At 34.9% G+C, this 21,523-nt stretch overlaps 2 protein-coding genes across 13 annotated transcripts; one reads left to right on the top strand and one right to left on the bottom strand.

Moving 5' to 3' along the window:
• Positions 1 to 137: 137 nt before the first annotated feature.
• On the top strand, positions 138 to 6,819 carry LOC137736887 (probable RNA-dependent RNA polymerase 1). 3 transcript variants are annotated; one of them, XM_068476197.1, is made up of 5 exons: positions 138 to 260; positions 1,648 to 2,197; positions 2,743 to 4,595; positions 5,014 to 5,164; positions 5,672 to 6,819. In XM_068476197.1, exons 2-5 carry the CDS (start codon positions 1,682 to 1,684, stop codon positions 6,506 to 6,508), a joined length of 3,357 nt encoding a protein of 1,118 aa, XP_068332298.1. In that variant the 5' UTR covers positions 138 to 260; positions 1,648 to 1,681; the 3' UTR covers positions 6,509 to 6,819. The 3 variants fall into 3 exon arrangements, with proteins under 3 accessions (XP_068332298.1, XP_068332297.1, XP_068332296.1); XM_068476196.1 differs by having other exon boundaries at positions 193 to 447; XM_068476195.1 differs by having other exon boundaries at positions 193 to 358.
• An 864-nt stretch (positions 6,820 to 7,683) lies between these two features.
• LOC137738288 (loganic acid O-methyltransferase-like) lies at positions 7,684 to 18,464 on the bottom strand. Of its 10 annotated transcripts, none has more exons than XM_068477917.1 (11): positions 18,292 to 18,464; positions 17,962 to 18,037; positions 17,021 to 17,082; positions 15,910 to 16,014; positions 15,486 to 15,569; positions 13,593 to 13,671; positions 13,196 to 13,261; positions 13,033 to 13,101; positions 10,426 to 10,571; positions 8,770 to 9,465; positions 7,684 to 8,262 (listed from the first exon to the last, which is right to left on the bottom strand). In XM_068477917.1, the coding sequence occupies exons 9-11, from the start codon at positions 10,555 to 10,557 to the stop codon at positions 7,921 to 7,923; spliced, it is 1,170 nt and encodes a 389-aa protein (XP_068334018.1). In that variant the 5' UTR covers positions 10,558 to 10,571; positions 13,033 to 13,101; positions 13,196 to 13,261; positions 13,593 to 13,671; positions 15,486 to 15,569; positions 15,910 to 16,014; positions 17,021 to 17,082; positions 17,962 to 18,037; positions 18,292 to 18,464; the 3' UTR covers positions 7,684 to 7,920. The 10 variants fall into 10 exon arrangements, with proteins under 10 accessions (XP_068334018.1, XP_068334022.1, XP_068334024.1 ...); XM_068477921.1 differs by having other exon boundaries at positions 17,962 to 18,054; XM_068477923.1 differs by lacking the exon at positions 17,962 to 18,037.
• Between the last annotated feature and the right edge of the window lie 3,059 nt (positions 18,465 to 21,523).

The following is a 21,523-nucleotide window of genomic DNA, read 5'->3' on the forward strand; positions in this document are numbered from 1 at the left end:
TTTTTCTGAACGGTGGATATTAAGACGCTTGCATAGTATTACACCTATAAAATATGCAGAGGATCCTGGTCCTGTAGGTTCCTTCGTGGCAATGGCCAATGGCATAGGTAACTCCAACGTCAGTTGCACACGTCATCATCATAGTACTTTTTAAGGATATTAGCCAAAGAACAATTATTGTCACTGATATGGAAGGGTCAAGGAAGTAGTAGTGAGTGAGGACTGAGGGTGCGAGATTGACTAGGGATTGACAACCAACAGTAAGTCTCTCTCTCTCTCTCTTCTGCTTCGATCCAACTTCCAGCTTTACTCTTTTGGTAAAGTTGGTATTTTACTCTGATCAGACTTGAGACTTAAGGTATACTTCTCCCCTCTCTTCTGGTTCCGTTGCTTTTCGTTTAGATTTTCTCTGATCGCTTCGTTTCCTTCCTGCATCGTTGGAACAATGTGAGTTAATTGTCTCTGCAGTTTCTGTTTTTTCTCTGTAGTTTTTGTTGGTGTGCGATTGATTAGTTTTGTTTGATCAAGTTTTTATGCAGCTTTCCTCTTTGGGTTTCTCCCTCTGATAAATCTGTGTCCCTTACTCTTCCTGCATCATTGGGACATTTGTCCAGTTTTATTTTGTTCGGAATTTTTTTATAATTTTGGATGTTTTGGGTATTTTTGTGCTTAGTTTTGTTCAGTGAAAAATCTTTACTTTTGCTCTCAACTGCAATTGCATAACAAAAGGCCTCTCTTTTTTGGGTTGTTTTGCGTCTTTTTTGTATAGCAGAATTATCATCTTGTTCTTTCTGATTGTTGATCTGATCCTCTAAAAAATAATCATATACTTGCTAGGTTGTTACATGTTTTGCTTTTGGGTGGCTTTGGGTTATGAGGTTCATATTTGTTCGTAGCTTAACTTTCTTGGATACATCCAGACTTTCTGGTTCTTAGGGCTCGTTTGGAACTGCTTTTAAAATAGTTGAGATCGTTTTTTTTTTTGTGAAAAAATGTTTTTGGGACCAATCTTTAATAAAAATGCAAGTGAATCATGGAAAAACACTTAAACTTCTCGTAAGAAGCACTTTTTCTCTCAACTGCAATTGCATAAAAAAAAAAAGGCCTCTCTATTATGGTTGTTTTGCTTCTTTTTTGTAGAGCAGAATTATCGTCGTGTACTTTCTGATTGTTGATCCTCTAAAAATAATCATATACTTCTTAGGTTGTTGCATGTTTTGCATTTGGGTGGCTTTGGTTTATGAGGTTCATAATTGTTCATAGCTTAATAATTTCAATTTATTTTCTTGGATTCATTGAGACTTTCTGGTTTTCGGTTGGAACTGCTATTGTCTTAAAATAGCTGAAAGCGTTTTGTGAAAAAATATTTTTGGAACCAACCTTTAGTAAAAATGCAGGTGAATTCTGGAAAAATACTTGAAGTACTGCTTCCTAAAACAAGCACATAACTGGTGGAAGAGCACTTGAAGTGCTTTCTACATGAAGCGCCGCTTCTCGTAGGAAGCAGTTTAAGTGCTTTTGGAACCCAAAAACATTTTTCCCAAATGCGCTTTTAGTCTTTAAAAAGGCACTCCCAAACGAGCCCTTAATTTCAGAATTTCAATAAAACCATACAAGTACATTTTACTCATATGGATTGTTTGGCAGCGTAAATACAGTGAACAGATTCACATGATAAGAGATGAGTAGGACGATAAGGTTGCATGGATTCCCTTCCGGTGTGACTGCAGAAGCAGTTGTGCGGTTGCTGGAGAAAGAAACAGGAAAAGGATCTGTCTATGCTGTGAGATTAAGAAAAGCCAAAGATGGGAGAAGATATTATGCTACTGTTCAGTTTGACACCACCAAAAATGCTGAACTTATTCACCGCATGGCCAATGCTAGAAACTTGTACTATGGCACTTCCTATCTGAATTCTTGGAAGCTGGATCAGGATATTGTACCAAAGCCAAGAGTCTCTTTGCATACCTTTGAAAACATAAAGCTGGATTTTGGCTGCAAGATCGCAACAAATAAGCTATTTAGTTTCTGGAATATGAACAACGTTTCAGTGGATTTTGGGATTGGATTGCGGAAACTAGTTTGTCGTCTGAAATATGACGCTCTGGAGTATATGATCGAACTTTCCTATGAAAACATCTGGCAGATTGAGTTGCATCGTCCACGCGGTTGTGCTGCTAAGCATCTTCTGATACAGGTTCCTCACCTATTTTTAATCAGCAGTTAAATTCAAATGATTGTCTTCTCCTAATCCTTATTCTGTTTACGATTGAATAATTTTATATCATCTACATGGTGCATTTGCTTCTAAATATATGTGACCTTTTTCTGTTTTCCCATTTCTAGCAAATTGGTGAGCGTCAAATCACCACTAGAGAATTGAGGGTTGTTCACTTTAAGGGTTAACATGGTAATCCTTGTCTGGATTTGGGCAAAAATCAATTTTCTTCGTTTGATGGAGTTTAAAAGTTTGTAGTTTCTACAATTTGAGGTGTTGAAGGAAGTGGAATATTTTTATTAACATCGTACGAGTTTATTGTACTAGAAATTGAAAATAACCCCTTTTATCACTTAAAGGATGACATTACAGGTGCGTTTCACTGTTGTCAAAGCATGTTTTGGTCCTCATTGCCATGTATTTGAATCATTTCATGCTGGCTACTGCAGTTGGCGAAAAATTAAATGTTCTCTTTTATGAATTAGTAATCTTGAAAAGTTTAATGATTTGTCTCCAATTATCAGATGTATGGAGCACCTCGGATTTCTAAGAAAGTCATACGCTCGTCAGGACAAGCATATGAAGATCTTTGTCTGAACTATTTCATGGACTGTGATGATCAATGGGTTCGGACTACTGATTTCACTCCATCACGTGCTATTGGGCAGTCTTTTGCATTAAGCTTGGAGCTTCCTCATAGTCTTCAACTTCCGGATTTTCGAGAAAACTTTCCTGGGTATGAAGAGATTGAAGGTAACCTTGTCTTGGAGGTTGGTCCCCCGTATTCTTGCAACCCGAGTCTGGGGCCCATGGTTTGTCCCCCTCGACATGTCAATGTGTATGTGCCATATGATATCTTGTTTAAAGTACTCTCTCTGCTTCAGCTTGGGTATCTTTCAGGGCCAACACTTGATGTTATATTTTATAAGATGGTTGATCCGCGCAGATTTGATCGTGCATGTATAGAGTATGCCCTAGATAAATTATATAATTTGAAAGAGACCTGCTATAAACCTTCAGTGTGGCTTAATGAGCAGTACCGGAAGTACCTCACGTCAAAGAAACGTCCACAGTCATCTGTCATATCCTTAGATTCTGGGTTGGTATATGTACGCAGGGTCCAAATTACACCATGTCGTGTATTTTCTTCTGGTCCTGAGGTCAATGTCTCAAATCGTGTACTACGCAATTATCCAGATGATATTGATAACTTCATTCGTGTTTCCTTTGTTGACGAGGAGATGGATCGAGTTTATTCTGCAGATTTGCTTCCACGTACTTCTGCTGCCTATGAGGATGGGAAAACCGACATCTACAAGCGGATTCTTTTTATTCTCAGAAACGGCATAGTAATTGGTGAAAAGAAATTTGAGTTTCTCGCATTCTCATCAAGTCAATTGCGAGAGAATTCTATGTGGATGTTTGCTTCAAGACAGGGACTTACTGCAGCTGATATAAGAGAGTGGATGGGGGATTTTCGTCATATAAAAAATGTAGCAAAATATGCTGCCAGATTAGGTCAATCCTTTGGTTCGTCCACTGAAACTTTAAATGTTGGAAAACATGAAAGGGAAGTTATTCCTGATGTAGAAAACAATAAATATGTCTTCTCCGATGGGATTGGGAAAATATCTGCTGATTTTGCTAAGAAAGTGGCCTCAAAATGTGGCTTTAATGGGACTCCATCTGCCTTTCAGATTCGATATGGTGGGTACAAAGGTGTGGTGGCCGTCGATCCAACTTCATCAGTGAAATTATCATTGAGGAGGAGCATGTCCAAGTATGAATCAGAAAACACAAAGTTAGACGTTTTAGCATGTAGCAAGATTCAACCTTGTTTTCTGAACCGCCAGTTGATATCTCTTTTATCCACCCTTGGGGTTCCAGATCATGCTTTCATGAAAAAACAAAGGGCAGCTGTTCAACAATTGAATGCTATATTGACTGACCCACTAAAAGCACAAGAGGCTCTGGATTTGATGTCTGCAGGGGAGACTACCAACTGCTTGAAGGAATTGCTTATGTGTGGTTATAAACCTGATGTTGAACCCTTCATTTCAATGATGCTGCAAACATTTCGGGCATCAAAGTTGCTAGAGTTGCGGACGAAAACAAGAATCTTTATTCCAGACGGACGAGCAATGATGGGATGTCTAGATGAAACCAGAACACTGGAATATGGTGAGGTGTTTGTGCAATTCTCTGGTAACAGGCATACTGTAAGTGCATCAAACCAGCGATTCATTATTGAGGGGGAGGTGGTTGTTGCGAAGAACCCTTGTTTGCACCCTGGCGATGTACGTGTTTTAAAGGCTGTGGATGTGCCAGAGTTGTACCATATGGTTGATTGTGTTGTTTTTCCACAAAAAGGACCAAGGTAAGAATGTGTAATGCATCATGAGTTCGTGAATTTAGTCCAAAATATCCATTCTGTGTCTTTATGTGTTTGCAGTAGATTATATAATGTAAAAATCAAGAACACTGATTTCGATTGAAAAAATCAATATCATCACATCTTGCAGTTAACATGCATATAACCATTATGTACTTGAGTCCATCGAGTGTAATTTCGGTCGATGTCTTTTCTGCTGGTGATAAACCAGTATGGCTATGCATTTTATTTGTACAATCATCTGTTTCAAAATTTGGACTTGGTTTCCTTTGTAGTTGTTATTTCTTAGAAATTCTTAAGTTGCATACAAAGTTCTACTTTTCCTTGGTTTTTCTGCATAATCGAGTTCATAAACTTTCTCATAAACATTACTTAATGATTGAAATATTGTTTATATTGTTAGGCCTCATCCAAATGAATGTTCGGGAAGTGATCTTGATGGAGATATCTACTATGTCTGTTGGGACGACGAACTAATTCCTAGGAAGCAAATCAAACCCATGGATTACACCCCAGCACCAACTGTAGAATTGGATCATGATGTCACTATTGAGGTAATACTCTTCATTAAGCAACCGACTAAGTGGCATCGCCCGGGGGGGCTACGTGCCTTTGCTAACTTTTCATGTTGAGAAATGACTTGAATTTTAAAATTCAAGTACTAAATACGAAATTCTTTTTTTTCACATTGTAATTAAGATACCCAATCCAAATTTTGACTCTCTCGCTCCTGGTCTCATTCTTTTCTGTTGCTGGTACATCGCAGTATAGTACTGAACATAATACTTCTAGTGGTGTTTTTCAAGTGTTGAATTTGATCGTTTCTCTTGACCCACAAAAGGAAAAAATGTCTTGTTGATAGCTTTGATGTTCTTTTGTTTTGTTTGACTTTGATGTTTGCTTGAAGGGGAAACTTAATTTTAATTTATTTTGATGTATTTGCACTTCAGTGATTCTAACGCTTCGATTCACTTTCCTTTTCTTTTGTCTCATGCCATACAAGGCGGTTTTCGTAAGAAACAAAACCCAGTATACTTGATCTTCATTTTCTTTTGGTGCAGGAAGTTGAAGAATATTTTGTGAACTACATGGTGAATGATAGCTTGGGCATAATTGCCAATGCCCACACTGTGTTTGCAGACAAAAATCCCTTAAAAGCAATGAGCGAAGAATGTATAGAGCTTGCAAAGCTATTTTCAATTGCCGTTGACTTTCCAAAAACTGGTGTGCCGGCTGTAATACCTCCACAGTTATATGCCAAGGAATATCCAGATTTCATGGAAAAACTTGACAAACCCACCTATCAGTCATCCAATGTAATTGGAGCTCTTTTTCGTGAGGTGAAGGACATTGCGCCTCATGAAAGCTCTATCACATCCTTCACTCGTGAAGTGGCGAAGCAGTCATACGACCCTGACATGGAAGTTGATGGCTTTGAGGATTACATTGAAGATGCTATCTATTACAAGGGCAATTATGATTACAAGTTGGGAAATCTGATGGAGTATTATGGGATCAGGACAGAGGCTGAAATACTTAGTGGGAGTGTTATGAGAATGTCAAAATCTTTCACTAAGAGGCGGGATGCAGAGTCTATAAACGTGGCTGTGAGATCGTTGAGGAAGGAAGCTAGGGCGTGGTTCAATGAGAAGGGAACTGGTTTAGATTCCGGAGCTGATGATGTATATGCCAAAGCTTCAGCTTGGTACCATGTCACATATCATCATGATTATTTTGGTACATACAACGAGGGGCTGAATCGTGACCATTTCATCAGCTTTCCATGGTGCGTTTATGACAAGCTCGTCCTCATCAAAAAGGATAAAGCAAGTATGAGAAGGTCTCTACACATGTCATCTCTAGAACGCCAATTCGGGGATGGGTTGCATTTGAGTTGAGAAAGTTGGAAGTTTTTTACGTTTGTTTCTTGGTGATGGGGTAAGCTCGTAAATTGCTTATGCTGATGGTAAAATTTGAGTGCATTTTGCTTATTGTATAATATAATAATGGATTGATCTTCGGTTTCTTGTTTCTGACACTCGAAAGTTGGTTTGAAAGCTTGCTGTACTTTTCTGGATAGAATGTTTATCGAGATGCAAGTATGCTATAGCATAAGATATCGTATGTAAGGATTATTTGAGCTTCAAGTTTCTTGCAATGTATGAATTGCTTTGTAAATGGATATTTTATGGAAAGTCTCTTGCAATTTATGAAATGCTTTGTAAATGGAAGCTTTATGAAGTAATTTATAAAATATTCGTTCCCAAAGCATTTCAACGGTAAAATCATAAATTTTTATGTGCCGTCTACCTAAAACAGTCACACATATCTCATACAATATTGAAAATAAGTATAAAATGTTATTTCAACCTTCTTTTTTCTCATCAAATTTCTATAAAGGAGTCTTTTTAAAGGATGAGATGAATATTAATCAAATTATGGGAAAACTTTTACACAAAAGTATATTGCACAAGACATGCAATTTTTTCACTACCCTTGCCACTTTTTTTAGGTACAGATATTGAAGGAAACTAAACATATTAAACTCAGAATATTAGCCCACATGTAAAATTGGTTCCGCATTTGGGTTCCATCTTTAAACTCATCCAAATGAATGTTCAGGAAGTGAACTTGATGGAAATATCTACTTTGTCTGTTGGGACAAAGAATTGATTATACCCGGAGGTGGATTGTCTACCCTCCCATTTCCATACTCTTCTCATACCCTCCTGTTTGTATGATCACGGTTAAATCACGTCAACATTTTATATTCCTATTACTTTTTGTTTTATTATTTCTATAAAAAATTAATATAAAATGTTGACGTGACTTAACCGTAACCATACATCACAGGAGGGCATGAAAAGAGTATGAAAATGGAAGGGCAGACAATGCACTTCCTTATACCCCAGCACCAACTATAGAATTGGATCACGATGTCACAATGGAGCTATTACTCTTGATCATGTGGCTATGCTCAAAATTTTTTTTTTTTTCCTAAAGAGTTTATTTGAATTTTAGCGATGATTAAAAAATAAAAAATTTTATAATGACAGTTTGAAATTCTTGGATTATAATGTTGTTGTACAGAATTTAATGGAATAAGGATTTTTTGTTGTAATGATGGTTTTTGTAGACCGACAAAAGGAAAATAAATAAATAGAAGCATCTTGATGATAATTGGGATAAGGCTTTATCAAGTACACATTAGCATTTACGTTTGGTGATGAATTCCAATCTCTCTGCTTTTGCTCCCTTTTATTTTCTTGAATAAGATGATGAAGCAATAATATTCCAGATTTAGTTAGAATCATTTGCGTTTGAGAACAGCAAGCAACTGACTTTTCTCGTCACGTTGTGAGTTTACGAGGTCGGAAATGTCTAGAAGTTTATCGGTCACTCTTCCGAACATTTCATCCATGACCTCAATTCCAAAGTGTTTGGCAAACATCCCCTCCACTGCAGCCCTTACATGTTTCACCAAAGTTGGTATGTCAACTGGACGACCTTTCAGCCATGCTGCTGGGTTTGACGACTCCATTTTCTCTATCTTAAAACACCCGTTTTTCTTTACTATCTCCCCCATCTCCTCTAACGAGGCTGCATAGTATGGCAAGTTGAAGGAATCCACTTCACTTTCTTCAATTATTCCCTGTGGAAGACAAGGAAATGCAACATATTCCAACAGTAATTTATGCAATTCTTCTTTTCTAGTCATCTCTATTTTAACTCTGTGTGTGTGTGTGTGTGTGTGTGTGTGTGTATATAATTATGTTATTCTTTTTATTATGCTTGTGGGCCAACAATTATTTTATTTTCCAAAACACCTCTTTGAGGAAAAAATTAGAGAAGGAAAATACATGGTTACGCTTCAAGTATTAAAAATGAAAACTTTTTTTTTATTAGAGAACACTAAATAAACAATAGCCGTACATTCCAGTTAGTGAATTTTTTCCGTACTTAAAGATTTTTGTAAAAAAGTTCTATATTTTCCAGCAAAAACACTTATTGGCCTCTTTCATTTTTTAGAGCCCCAGCCTGTGAAATTCTAATTTCATTGTTTTTGTCTATTTGTGATATCCTTTAACACACACCAAAGTTATTTTAATATTTTCAATGTAAATTATAGGAGCTTATAAATAATGAGTTATCGATTTACCTCATTTGCCATATCCATGAGGCTAGACGACATACAATTGTACAACATACCCGCTGGGATTTCAGAATAAGGCATCCCTTTGGGGATTCCAGACAAGATCATTACCATCATTCCTCCATGCACAAGCTCTTTGGCCCTAACATTCAAAAAGTTCTTCATATCCTCGGCAAACTGCGACGCATAAGCATCAACCACTTCATCCGGGGCACTTGTGTAGTGAATCCTGCCCTTGTTCCATGCCGGAGAGTCCTTGTTTTGCAATACTTCAGGCGACTTGGAGATCCAATGAAGACTAGATGAGGTATGTACAAAGTGGATAGACGACTTGGGAAACAAACGGTGATGGAAAGAACCGGGCACGCCAGCTGCAAAGTATTTCCTGTCTTGTGGGAGAGAGGTGAAGAGGGTATTGAAGTCATTCGCCTCTAGGTCGTTGAAGAAGACTTGAAATTCAGGTATTTGATGATCATCAGAGTATTGTTGATCAGCTTTGGGACATGATTGGGATAATTGGGATCGGTGTTTGCGTTGCATAGCTTCTAGTATATCTTGAATTATCATGAAAGTGTTTGGTCCAGTGGAACATCCCAAGTCTGCTAGACAAATGGTGTTTGAAAAAGATGAGAGTTTTTTCATATCAAGCTTCTGCTCAATTTCCTCAATGATTTTTCCCTTCTCAAGATCAGCGGATTCTTTCTGCAAAATTATCGGAACCATTAACCTAATACAAGTGAATTTTTACACTAAATTCATCTAAATTATGAGGAGAATGATTTAAACTTGAGTGCAGAAGAGAAGCACATTGCTCTATAAACCAACATGCATGGCTAAGCTCGTATCTGAAATAGTACTAATTCTAAAAAATACAAAACCAAAGGATATGAATTAGTTCCTCTTTGTTATTTGTCCGTCCAGCATTCTAATAAACCAATATGTTAATAGTGGAGGTGAATCCAATCTTTATAGGAAAGCAACCAATGTCCAATTGTTAATTTTAAAACACATATTCGGATGTTATGGAGAACCCGATATGCAAATGGATGGATCTGATTATATTGTCAAAATTTATGAAAAAAAGAAAGGAAAAAAAGAAAGTAAAACTCCCCAATACAGAATTGTTCTTTTGCCCTTTATTCCCTGGTATTCTAAGAATTTAAGAAAAAAACAAAAGGCAAGATCGTAGGGCAAGGAGTTACCTAGCTAGGCTTGTAGGTAGCAAATATATACATGGGCGCCATACGGTCTCGGCAACGAATGAAAACCAAAACTGAAGCTTGATATAGAAACTATATATCATGCATGTATATATAAACTCCTATTCTCCTTGACCGCATGTTCTAAGAAAATTGTGGTCACTCACCGTTCGACTTTAAAGTGCAATAACAAAATTTAAATGATCACCTACCATTGGATTGAGATCGAACGGTGATTGATCACAATTTCTTTGAACCATGAGTATAAGAGAATGAAATATACATGCATATATATATATGTGTGTGTGTGTGTGTGTGTGTAGCATGCACATGATCATAATATTAATTGGTAAAGTCGAGGTCATGCATTACATGGCTAGGGTTTCATGCATCCATGATATGCATGATATATATTTACAAACAAACAAAAAAACTAAATACATATAAATCATGGGATTTATACCTGGTAGGAGGAGTTCTTGGAGTAGCTGTAAGTGCCATTTCCACCGTTCATAGGCAGCGAACCTGTGACCAGTTTCGCTCTATTTTCATGATCTCCTTTGAGATTCATGGGATCAGCTGAACCCGACAACATCGTTCGATCCCCTTCTGCCATATAATTAGAAGCTTATAGAGGCAAGTAGATTTGATTTGTGAAGAATGAGATTAGTAGGCGTGGGATTATATAGAACAACTCAAGGACCAAGGGGAACAAATGCTCATGCAACGTATTGGTACCACCACTGCCTTATATTAATTACAAAGACATCGACCTGTTATTTCAATCACTCTTGAGTAAACTGGGAAAATAAGTCATATATATATATATATAGAAAATTGTTATTGACACTTTAAAATTTTCATTCGCATTCTAAAGTCCAAACTTTTTATATTTAGAAAGACAAATACACTTGAATAATATTTGAATTTTTTTTTTTTTTTTAGTGCGCACAAGCACTAAACTGTATATATATGAACATTGATCAGCATGTATCATTTCCTAGCTTAAACAATTACATATACTCTATATAGGGCCAGGTAAATCTTTCCCAGGGCCAACCATATATATGAATCTATATAACGAGCATTTGTAATTCTGTGCAAAACCTTTGTCATATTGAAAGCGTGCACCTTGGCCATGTAATTATAGCCAAGTTAATTGTATTATCACTTCAAATTTCAAGATTGTTCATGAAAAAAAAAACTCATGTTTATTATTATTTATTTATATTTCCGTACCATGCGGGTATAAATACACGAGAGCATTGCGTCAAAAGATGCTGCCGAAGACTCTGTAAATTAAGAGAGTAAATGTCAAGATATAGGGGCTATAAATTATAACACACCTATGTATACTTACGTACTTGTTAATTATTGGTTTATTAATAACTTAAAAACTTTGAGTTTTAACGATAATGATAAAATAAAGGGTAAAATGAATAGTACCAGAAATGACTTTTTAGTGTAAAAATGAGGTTTTTCTTTAAAATAAACAGTACCGAAAGCTTTTAGTTAAAATTTTCTTGTTTTTTTTTTTCTTTTGTTTTTATTAAAAAGGATCGATGATAATACTGCAGGTTAAAGGGAAGGCGCTAGCTATACATGGAACTATACATGTATATTTGAAATGTTCAGCTGATCGAGGACCACTTTTAGGGTTTGTTGGGTTTCGTTAATTAGTAAGTACTAGCAATAGTGCATGGGCGTTGCTGCAGGTGTTGAAACTATTGGATGTAAAAATACATAAAAAAACATGTGAATATGATGTAAAATGATACGTAAACCAGTTTTGTACTGAGAAGGCAGGCACACATCTTAATCAAAGTGAAAAATGATGTCTAAGGATTAGATCTAGTATATTTCAGCTAATGATACAACTGCCCCTGAATTCCATGTTGCAAACTTGCCTATTGAAAAGCCTCTGAATTTATAGCCTAAATCAGCATCGCACCATTAAATCACATTATTAAATCGGAATAAAAACATTGAAAAACATATGAACTCATGCCCAACTTTGATATCTGAACAAAACAAAGCCTTCAGATCAAAGCAAAAACTGAAGATGGTTAACTGAATTCAATAAAAACTGAAATATGATTACCCTTAAGCATGCTTTTTTTCAGGAATCAGTAAAACTTGAAAATATCCCAAACAGACTCTTATACCTCATGTATCCAATAGAGCTTGAATTTCTAAAGGAAAAACTTGAAATCGTATTCGGAAGAGTTGTGTTCCCTTTGCCAGATAAAAGTGAGAAAGACAAAGTTGTCCAAAATTCTAATAACTTTACACATTATCAATTTCGCAACAAAACACATTGGTTCCAGCACCAACAACATAAAAAGTTTTAAAATTGCAATCTAAACTAATGTTTTCTTTCTTCCTCTCCCTGTTCGTAAAACATGAAGACAAAGCTTTCCAAAATTCCAACGAATCCTCTCATTTCTTCGCAAAAATTATAAATATATTTGAATCCAACAATTATCAATGCATTTTAAAACTGGAAAAAAGCAGGACATAAAACTTATCCAAAATATAAGAGCGTCACAGGTGCCAGCAGATCTCAAATTCATTAACTGAGCAACCAAAATGTACTGTTTTAGCCGGGGGAAAGGCCTAACAGAAAAAAGCCAAACCATAAAAAACAATCTGAAAAAATTTTCCAGCCCCCTGCTGCACCAACAAACTCTGTATCTACAATTTGATAGCGTTTCTACCACACATATACCAAATCGCATTAATGATTATTAAACTTGACCCTACACTACATATGAAAATTTACTCATTACTCTGACAAATCACTCACAAATCCAAAATAACATAGATATCACTCTTCTAATTTTATCACGACTACCTCAAATCTTATGAATCAAGCATAACCATCACAGCAAGTCAAAGGAAAAAAAGCAGCTGTGGATTTAAATAAAATTGCTAGCACAAAAATCAGCAAGAAAACATGCATTACCAATTAACAAACCAAACATGCCCAAAAAAGGTCCCAAATCACCAAAACAAAACCAAAAAAAAGTAAAATTTAGCCGCAAAGAAAACAAATAATACATTTATATACCTTTAGTACAGAGAGTTCCAAGAATCAGAATCGAAAATCCAAAAATCTGAAAGGGACGGTTTCCCGAATCTGGAAAACAAAATGCATCAGACACGCACAATAACGATCCAACGAAAAAAAAAAAGATCCAAACCATATAAGCTGATAAACATGCAAAACTCACCTGGAAATGCCGGATTAGATCGGTCTCAACCAAGTTCGAAGCGAACCCAAGATGGGCACAAAATTTCTGAAATCAAAGAGCAAAGCCCATGAGATATTAACAAAAAGCGTCCAAAGGGCTTCTTTAGCCAACTCACTTTGCAGCCCACAAATCTTAAGTTTAAGTACGTAAAACTGAAATTGCAATTTAACCATTCTACATCACCGCCCTTCATTTTTTTTTGTTTTTTTTTCTTCTTCTGAGTTTCTTTCAAATCAAACCTAAAGCAGCCTAATCCATGCGGTCCAATAGAAAATCAAATAAGCAAACGAAATGAAAACACCGAACTAATTATAGAAATTTAATTAGTACAAAAAAACTCAGGGACAATGTCAATTCATAAATCACATGTACTCACAGATAAATAACGATCTTGGTATTTGTGAACTAAGGATAAGCTGATTTAGAATCACGATTCATAATATTAGTCTTCAGACCTGTAAGCGACCAACAATCTGTCAGAGCAATACCATTTTGTTTTTCCAATAATCCACACGAGATGAAACCCAAACATGTCAAAAAAATTTGTGCCTTTCAACACATGGATTAGTCCATTGACATTTAGCTTAATGAACCATTGTTCTTTACCACATGGTTGCAATTTTTATATACAAACATAGTCTTTTAACACAAATTTTCAAGATTGTCTGCGTGTTCACCAAAAACACAAAGGCTTCCAAAATTCCAACGACCCTTTTAATTTCTTCTCAAAAATTCAAAATCCATTTTAATCCAAACTGGAAAAAAGCAAAACTATAAAAAAGCACACGCAAATAATTTTAAAACAACTGCACTCACACAGTTTATATCACCAAGAACATATAAAAAATAAATTTAAATCACAATCTAAACTAATGTTTCCTCTCCTCCTCTCCGTGTTTGTAACCCCTGCAGCATAAAACCCAGAAAAACAAACCTTCACACAACCTCAACAACTCCTCTCATCAAAAACTACGAATCCATTTAAATCCAATAATTACCAATCCATATCTGAATCGGAAAAAAAGCAGAAGCGCAAAAAAATACCCAAAAAATTACAGCAACGTTGCAAATACCAGCAAATCAGAGATTTGCCAACTGAAGAACAAAAACGCAAGATTCTCCTTTAACAGGGCCAAGAGAGCACCACAATTGACAATAAAAGGAAACGATTAAGGTTTCATCAAAACAAAGGAAAATCCAAAAATAAAAACCAAAAGAAAATGATTATAAAATATAACTTAGTTGGATTACACTTGTTCCACAGCAGGCTGCAAAGACGCCACCGTTGAAAAGAGGTGTAAATCGGCCAAAAACCCAGCCACAACCCAGAAATCCCAAACGGAAAAAGGGGGAAACAGCAGGAATTCTTTACCCCAATTAGAGATGTCGAAACCCTCGGAACGCAAAAAATCCCAAATCTAAATAGACGCACAACGGCCCGGCAACCACAAAATCCCTTAAACCACGAAGATCAGCAACCCTTTCCGCGAAAGAAAGCACGGATATCACAGGAAACAGAGGATTGGAAGAAAGAACAGCCAAAACGAAAAGAGCAAAAGCCGAAATCAAGAAAAGCAACGAAGGAACAAAACCCTAACTCAAGATGACTCTCGAAGTCGAGAGAATTAGATGAGCGCCTCGTGGAAAACAGGGACACAAACGGAAAGAAAACAGAGAAGCAAGGGCAGTTCCGTCCGGACACTGGTGATCTACAGTGCCAGGGAAACTCACGTTTAGTATATACTAGCAAGGATGCCCGCATGTTGCTGCCGGAATGAAAATTGTATAACACGTATAGAAGTTCTAAAAAAATTATATACGTATATACAGTAGACAATACTATTTACATACATGTGCAAATTTATTTACAACTCTATCAACAATAAGGAACAAAATAGGTGTCCATGGGCGAAATGAAGTTTATGGTTGTAAATTGTCATATTCCATACATGTCAAACTTCATTTAGGAAACTGAAACCATAAAGAATAAAGTGATAAACACGCAAAACAGTTCACAATATGAAACCGTTGCTTCACTAAATAAGCAGTACCAACAAAATCATGCTTGTTTTGCTGCAAAAGAATAAAGTAGAAAAAGGGAAACAAAATATTTATTTGTTGTTTTATTTTATGTGGAAAAAACTTGGAAGGAGAAGCGATAGTGAAAAGATCATATTTAATTCAAATTTTTAGACAGAAAAATAGTACAGAAACCAACAATGAAGGCACATTCTGAGAAAGTATTGATGAAACCACACGGTACACATACCTGCTTAAACCTTTCCTCCTTTTGCTCAGCCTGTCTTTGGAGTAGATTAGACAAAGGGAAAAATTGTGTTGCGCAGTTTAGAACCTGATATAACAAAAGCATAACATAAAAAAATAAAAAAATAAAAAAATTCCAGAACCTGAAGTGCCTTTTGAAAGCTTGGTCCTACTTTGAAAATCTACAAAGGGAAAAATTGTAAACCCAAATTAAAGCTTCTTCTCTTACTCTAAAGAAAAATGGAAACTTTATATGGAAAAAAATTGAAATTCTGCGTAATCAAAAGTGGATCAAAACTCTAAATAGATTATCTTAACGTGTAGGAGATCGTTGTTAGAATTTGAAAACAATTGAAACTTCATTTTAAAACACAGACTTAATCAATTGATTTATATTTAAATGGAAAGAAAGTAGTGGTTAGTTTTACCTATTGTTTGTTTACTGCCGCTCAATTTCCAATTTGTATTAAAAGCTTGAATTTTTACTTTCCTTCCATTCCCCTGTGCATAATAGTCCAGTAGCTCTTGTTTACCTACAACAAATTGAAAACCATTTGGGGAAAATAACTAAGCCTTTTGTTATTAGATTCTTGGTAGGCAAAGCAAGAAATTTACACACAACAAAACTATTAAAACTTTAAAACCCAATTCCCAAATTAGGTTCTCGACTGGCTAATGATCATATTGGATATAAATTATCATCCCGAACACTGCAATGCTTGATTTTATTTTTTTATTTTTTTATTTTTTTTTTGGAACATTCTAGTTAATCATTATTTAACTGAAGAATACAATTCGTAGAACAATAATTAGCAGATAAAACTAAAGGGAACAAAATACCAAAATTTGCAGTTACCAACATAGAGCTAAGTGAAAAATACAAAAAATAAGGATAGGAAGGCAACCAAAATGTGATTCTTACCTGGGTTTGGTTATGCTTCTATCAACTGCTGCCCTTAACTAACGAAATAAGCAATCTCTTAACGTAGCACATTTAGTCATCAATCCCTTACACACACACACACACACACACACAAAGATATTATGTATTACATTCTAATTTTTCTTTACTTACATTTTCATTCTATTTCTTCAAGTGTGTAAACTTACACTAATTCTCCATAATTTTCAGTCAATTCCATTGTAATTAAAATAAATATTGAGTATATACGCACTTATAAACACAAAAAATTCAGTTTTCCATACGAAAGCACATACGTCAAATCAATGTTCCTACTGTATTCATTTAATCAAATGAAGCATCAAATATAATAATTAAATTATACCTCTAATTTATAACCTTTTTATTTCGCTTCATCTGCATCTAAAACCAAAATTTAGACAGTCCCCAATATAATTCTATCACATACCAGATAGCAACACCATGTAAAAGTTATATTGGGTGTCCACACCCACACTTATACTTTACAAATAAATTTGAACTTTGAATCACTTGGGCTTCAAAAATATTTGCACATAAATTTGAAAGAAGATGAATAAATTAAAGAAAAATCATATCTACTGGCAATTCAGACTGACCTAGAGTTGCTATCGAGCTCTGCCGAAGACAACTCTGCACTGTTGACAAAGTCTAGAACAACCTGGAAATTTAAAGAGATCAAGTTTAAAGCCAAATAAGCAATCATTTACTGAAAATCTTCACAAAAAAGTGCTAGTTTCACAAATAAATGAAACCCAGATTAAATTTCTTGATTAAAATTAAGAACTTCTAAGCTTAAGAAAACCCATGAATCCAACCATAAAAAATATGCAAACTTTCACACTGGCAAACCATTCATAAACCAAAAATGATATCTTAAACAAAACACATGAATCCAACTCAAAAAAAGCTCAAATTTAAAACAACCAACACAAATAAAATATCAAACATGGTTCATTGTCTCTCTTCGCATTTTAAATCACATGGTGTTGCCCAATATATTATCGTATTAACATTTCACATACTCATGCATTAGATAAAAAATTATATCTATGTTAAAATTACATGGACTGCTTTATCATGGTTTAAGAAAGCAACCACAAATCTTAGTATCTACATGTTCCTCAAATTATCTAAAATACTAAAGCAAAACCCTCACTTCTCACTACATGTTTAAGATACATGAACCCATACAAACCTCTTCACCATTCACCAATACCATTGGTGCTCAAAAACCAAAGGAAAAAAAAATCATTAAATAAGATGGCTACTAACCAAAGCATCCTTTGAACAAATTAAGAAATTCAAATAAAATTAAACACTCAGAAAAAAAAAGAAACACAAAAAAGATATGCATGAATTGTCAAGGAAATCAAGATACTAATAAATACAAAGATAAGTTTGAATTGTTAATCAAATAAATAAATAAATAAGACAAAGCATTTCCAAATTATGTCTGATGAGTTAATGCTATGTGATTGCCCTGGATTCGTCTTTCCATCCTTTTCAAGCCATGAGATGATTGCTTCTGGTGTATTACCAAGAATATGGAGGCTGCGCTGATAGTGGCCAATTGAGTTCCAAGACATGTTATTGAAGCGGTTTGCAGGATTGATCTGCCCAAACCCAAATCCTATGAAATCGATAACGAAGAAACAAAGAATAAAAGGAAAAATGTATTATAGCATACTATGTCCTGCTTCATACATATTTAACCCTTCAATTAAACACATTTCCTTTTCATCAAAATTAGCATGAATATAATAGTGCTTCCAGCAGAAAATATAATAGTGCATCGCACAGCCACACACACCCAAACAACGAAAAAAAAAATTGAAATTAGACACGGCAAGAAACGCAAAAAACTCACCAGAGATCGTTAGTTTTCCGAGAAGAAAACGGCCGTGAATAATCGGCGAGACAAAGCCGCGAAGGACGGATAGCGAGAACAACGAAGGCGTGGGAGAGAGAAAAAACCTAGGCTCCAAAATAAGGAAAAGCTGAAAATGGTGAGAGAGAGGGAGAAGGGAACCCAAAGAAAAGGCAGAGCAGAAATGGAGCGGAAGAACCACCGATGACAGACGCGTGGTTTCCAAGGGTAGAATCGTCATTGTACTGTAGAAAAGCTAAAAGATACAGTTGTTGGGAAAAAATTTGGAGGGCATTTTCGCCACTTCACTGTCCATGAATAGTACACTGGCGTTTGGGTTTTAGTATATATGATGATTTTAAACAAATTAAGTGTACGATTAGCACAAAAATAAATGTGGCCAGATAGACGATCATCATCCTTAAATATATCGACAATTTGGTGAGAGTGAGATTAAGAGCCAGCTAGCTAGGGTTATGGACCATGCTATATTTGTATATATTACAGGAGCTTAACATAAAACGACATGACAACATGACAACTTTCTAAAGCTTGAAGCACTAATCTCAGTTTGCCCTTGCGCCATTCTCCATTTTTTTACAGGCTATTGACAGTAACTCTTCATCTCAACAACACTAAATAGATGGCTACTTCTTTAGATAATTTCCAAATTAATGTTGATAATATTTCCTAACATTACCGATATTATATTTAACTTAACCACTTAGCTTCGATGTGGAATTTTATTCGCCATTATATGTAATACATGTGTGTTTGTGCAGGTTTGAATATTAGATCATTCGCTTACGAAATGGTGTGTTCCTAGATTTGTTTTGACTTTAAGGAAGCAGGTTAAATAACTGTAGCCAGCATACCAACAAAATTAATTTGGGGTTTAGATTTCAAGATTATTAACGGTTACCTGAGGTAATATTGTGTTTGTGTTCTTGACTACTTATGGAACACATATTTTACGGGTGCTCTGCTTAAAAAAATATATATTTTCATCTGCTAAAGCAAATGGTGGTCCTCACCGACCACCATGGATGTAGCACCTAATTAAATTATTAATCGTATTCGATGTTGTGATCTGAAATAAAGCACCAATTAACGGAGTAATATAAGGAGGTGGATTGTATGCCCTTCTATTTGGATGTTATTTCCATCATTTTTTATTTGTGCAATCACGGTTAAGCCACGTTAATATTTTATATTTTTATTTTTTTGTCTTATTATTTCTATAAAAAAATTAATATAAAATGACGTGACTTAACCATGATCGCATAAAATAAAAAAAAGATGAAAGAGGCATCCAAATAGGAGGAAAAACAATCTGCCTCCGTAATATAATTAAGGTTGGAGACGAAAGATTCGCTGTAGCTCTAGCTTTGTAATTATATGGCAGAATAGACACTGCCTATTATACGGACACGGTCGTAGGCAGGTAGGTTGGGTGTCGTAGTGTGGGGGATCATGCGTGATATGTGTATATGCACTCTAAATTACTAGCAATTGAATATTAATCCTTTGATAAGATTGAAATTCAATTAAAACCTAATGTAAGATCAAATATTAATTATAGTTCTTTGACTAGATATCCACATAAGCATTTATATTTAAATTCATAATTAATCGTTACTAGATACTTAAATTCGTTTTTTTCATTCCCAAAATGCTCATATTAAACATTTGATTTTTTTTTGTCAAACTAAAATTTTGATTTATTTGGTCCAGATTTTTTGCCATCGTCCTTGACTTCCTCTATTAATAAATGCAACTGAATGGAAAACCATAACAAAAAAATATTAATGAAACGTTAAGAAAAAAAAAATGCAAAATACATAAATATGCAAGTTGCAAAGTAAAGAGTATATACCAAACAATTATAAAATGATTGGACCTAAATAAGCGTATCAAAGTATGTGTGCCAAAATATATGTACATAAGTATGTAAATGTATCAAAATATAGTACCCAAACATGTGTACAAAAATATATGTACCGAAGCATGTGTATCGAAATATATGTACTGAAACATATGTATCGAAATATTGTACGAAGTATATGTACCAAAATGTATGTACTTGTATAGTTCTCAAAAGTATAATGTAGCTACACGAAAAAAGGCTTCTTGTTGAGATCACTATTGTTGTGAAAAATGGAAAAAAAGGCTTCGTATATTTAGGTATAACAATCACCAAATGGAAAGTTTCATTCAGATTAATAGAATTTTTTGAGGCAATTCAAACTAGAAGATGCAAAATCAAAATTCATGAAGTCCAAGTTTTTATTTCGGAGATTGAAAGGAGTTTTTGGAGATAATGTGAGCCTTTGGCCACGCCATGGAGATAAGTGGTGGGCACCGACTCACCGTGGAGCAGTATAGGTGGCTGTCTTGTAGGGGGGAGAGAGGGAGAGAGTGAGAGAGAGATTGAGAGTGAGAGGGAGAGAGAGAGGATCATCACCTTATATCAAATGAGTAATAAATTCTACAAAATTTCTCAAATGAGTAATAAATTCAATGCAAATATTTGAATTTCAAATGAGTAATAAAATTTGCAACATCTCTCATAAAAACAATTATTGTTCATGAGGATAGAATTGGAAGAAAGAAAACCATAAAATCAATGTAAAATGGGTAAAAATGATGTGGAATACGCATGATGACATGTAAAGTGGATCAGAGGACTAAATTCAATTCTTAATCTTATACCAGGTATTAATCAAAAGTTGATCTTATTCAAGGATTAGACTCTAATTTCCTATATCTAGAACCTTGTAAAATAAAGGGTGTTTTAGATTTTGGCCCTTATAATTCATGATTCCTAGATAAAAACTCATCTACATAAAACATCCAATAAAAGCCCAAATTTAAAATTTGCAGCCACATTGAAATACTATTGACCTTCTAATACAATTTATTTACACCCATGCCACTTTCCCAAATCCCTAAATTTATTCCAAATTAAAAGTTGTAGAAAAAATGAAATAAAATATATAAACTGTTGTGTTGCATTAATTGTATACATATCATACTGAAAATTTACCTTTTGTGATATATATATTTTGCATTAATTGGGAAGTAAATTAATTTGTTCCAATTATTAGAAAAAAATTATACTAAATCCATATTATATATTTTGAATCAAATAACACTTCTCTAACTTGTAGGTAAATTATTGAAAATTAATTTGTAGGTAGGTAAATTAATTTGTTCCAATTATATAAAAAAA

Source organism: Pyrus communis, chromosome 6, assembly GCF_963583255.1.
Source record: "Pyrus communis chromosome 6, drPyrComm1.1, whole genome shotgun sequence".
In the NCBI taxonomy this organism is placed as follows: domain Eukaryota; kingdom Viridiplantae; phylum Streptophyta; class Magnoliopsida; order Rosales; family Rosaceae; genus Pyrus; species Pyrus communis.

What these genes read in the sequence shown, in the direction of transcription:
- LOC137736887 (XM_068476197.1), top strand. Translation starts at nt 1,682, where the DNA reads ATGAGTAGGACGATAAGGTTGCATGGATTCCCTTCCGGTGTGACTGCA. An exon ending in CTAAGCATCTTCTGATACAG is followed by an intron (nt 2,198 to 2,742) that starts GTTCCTCACCTA and finishes TCCAATTATCAG; the next exon opens with ATGTATGGAGCACCTCGGAT. An exon ending in ATCATGATGTCACTATTGAG is followed by an intron (nt 5,165 to 5,671) that starts GTAATACTCTTC and finishes CTTTTGGTGCAG; the next exon opens with GAAGTTGAAGAATATTTTGT.
- LOC137738288 (XM_068477916.1), bottom strand. Translation starts at nt 10,578, where the DNA reads ATGGCAGAAGGGGATCGAACGATGTTGTCGGGTTCAGCTGATCCCATG. An exon ending in CCAAGAACTCCTCCTACCAG is followed by an intron (nt 9,466 to 10,425) that starts GTATAAATCCCA and finishes ATAATTTTGCAG; the next exon opens with AAAGAATCCGCTGATCTTGA. An exon ending in TCATGGATATGGCAAATGAG is followed by an intron (nt 8,263 to 8,769) that starts GTAAATCGATAA and finishes TGTCTTCCACAG; the next exon opens with GGAATAATTGAAGAAAGTGA.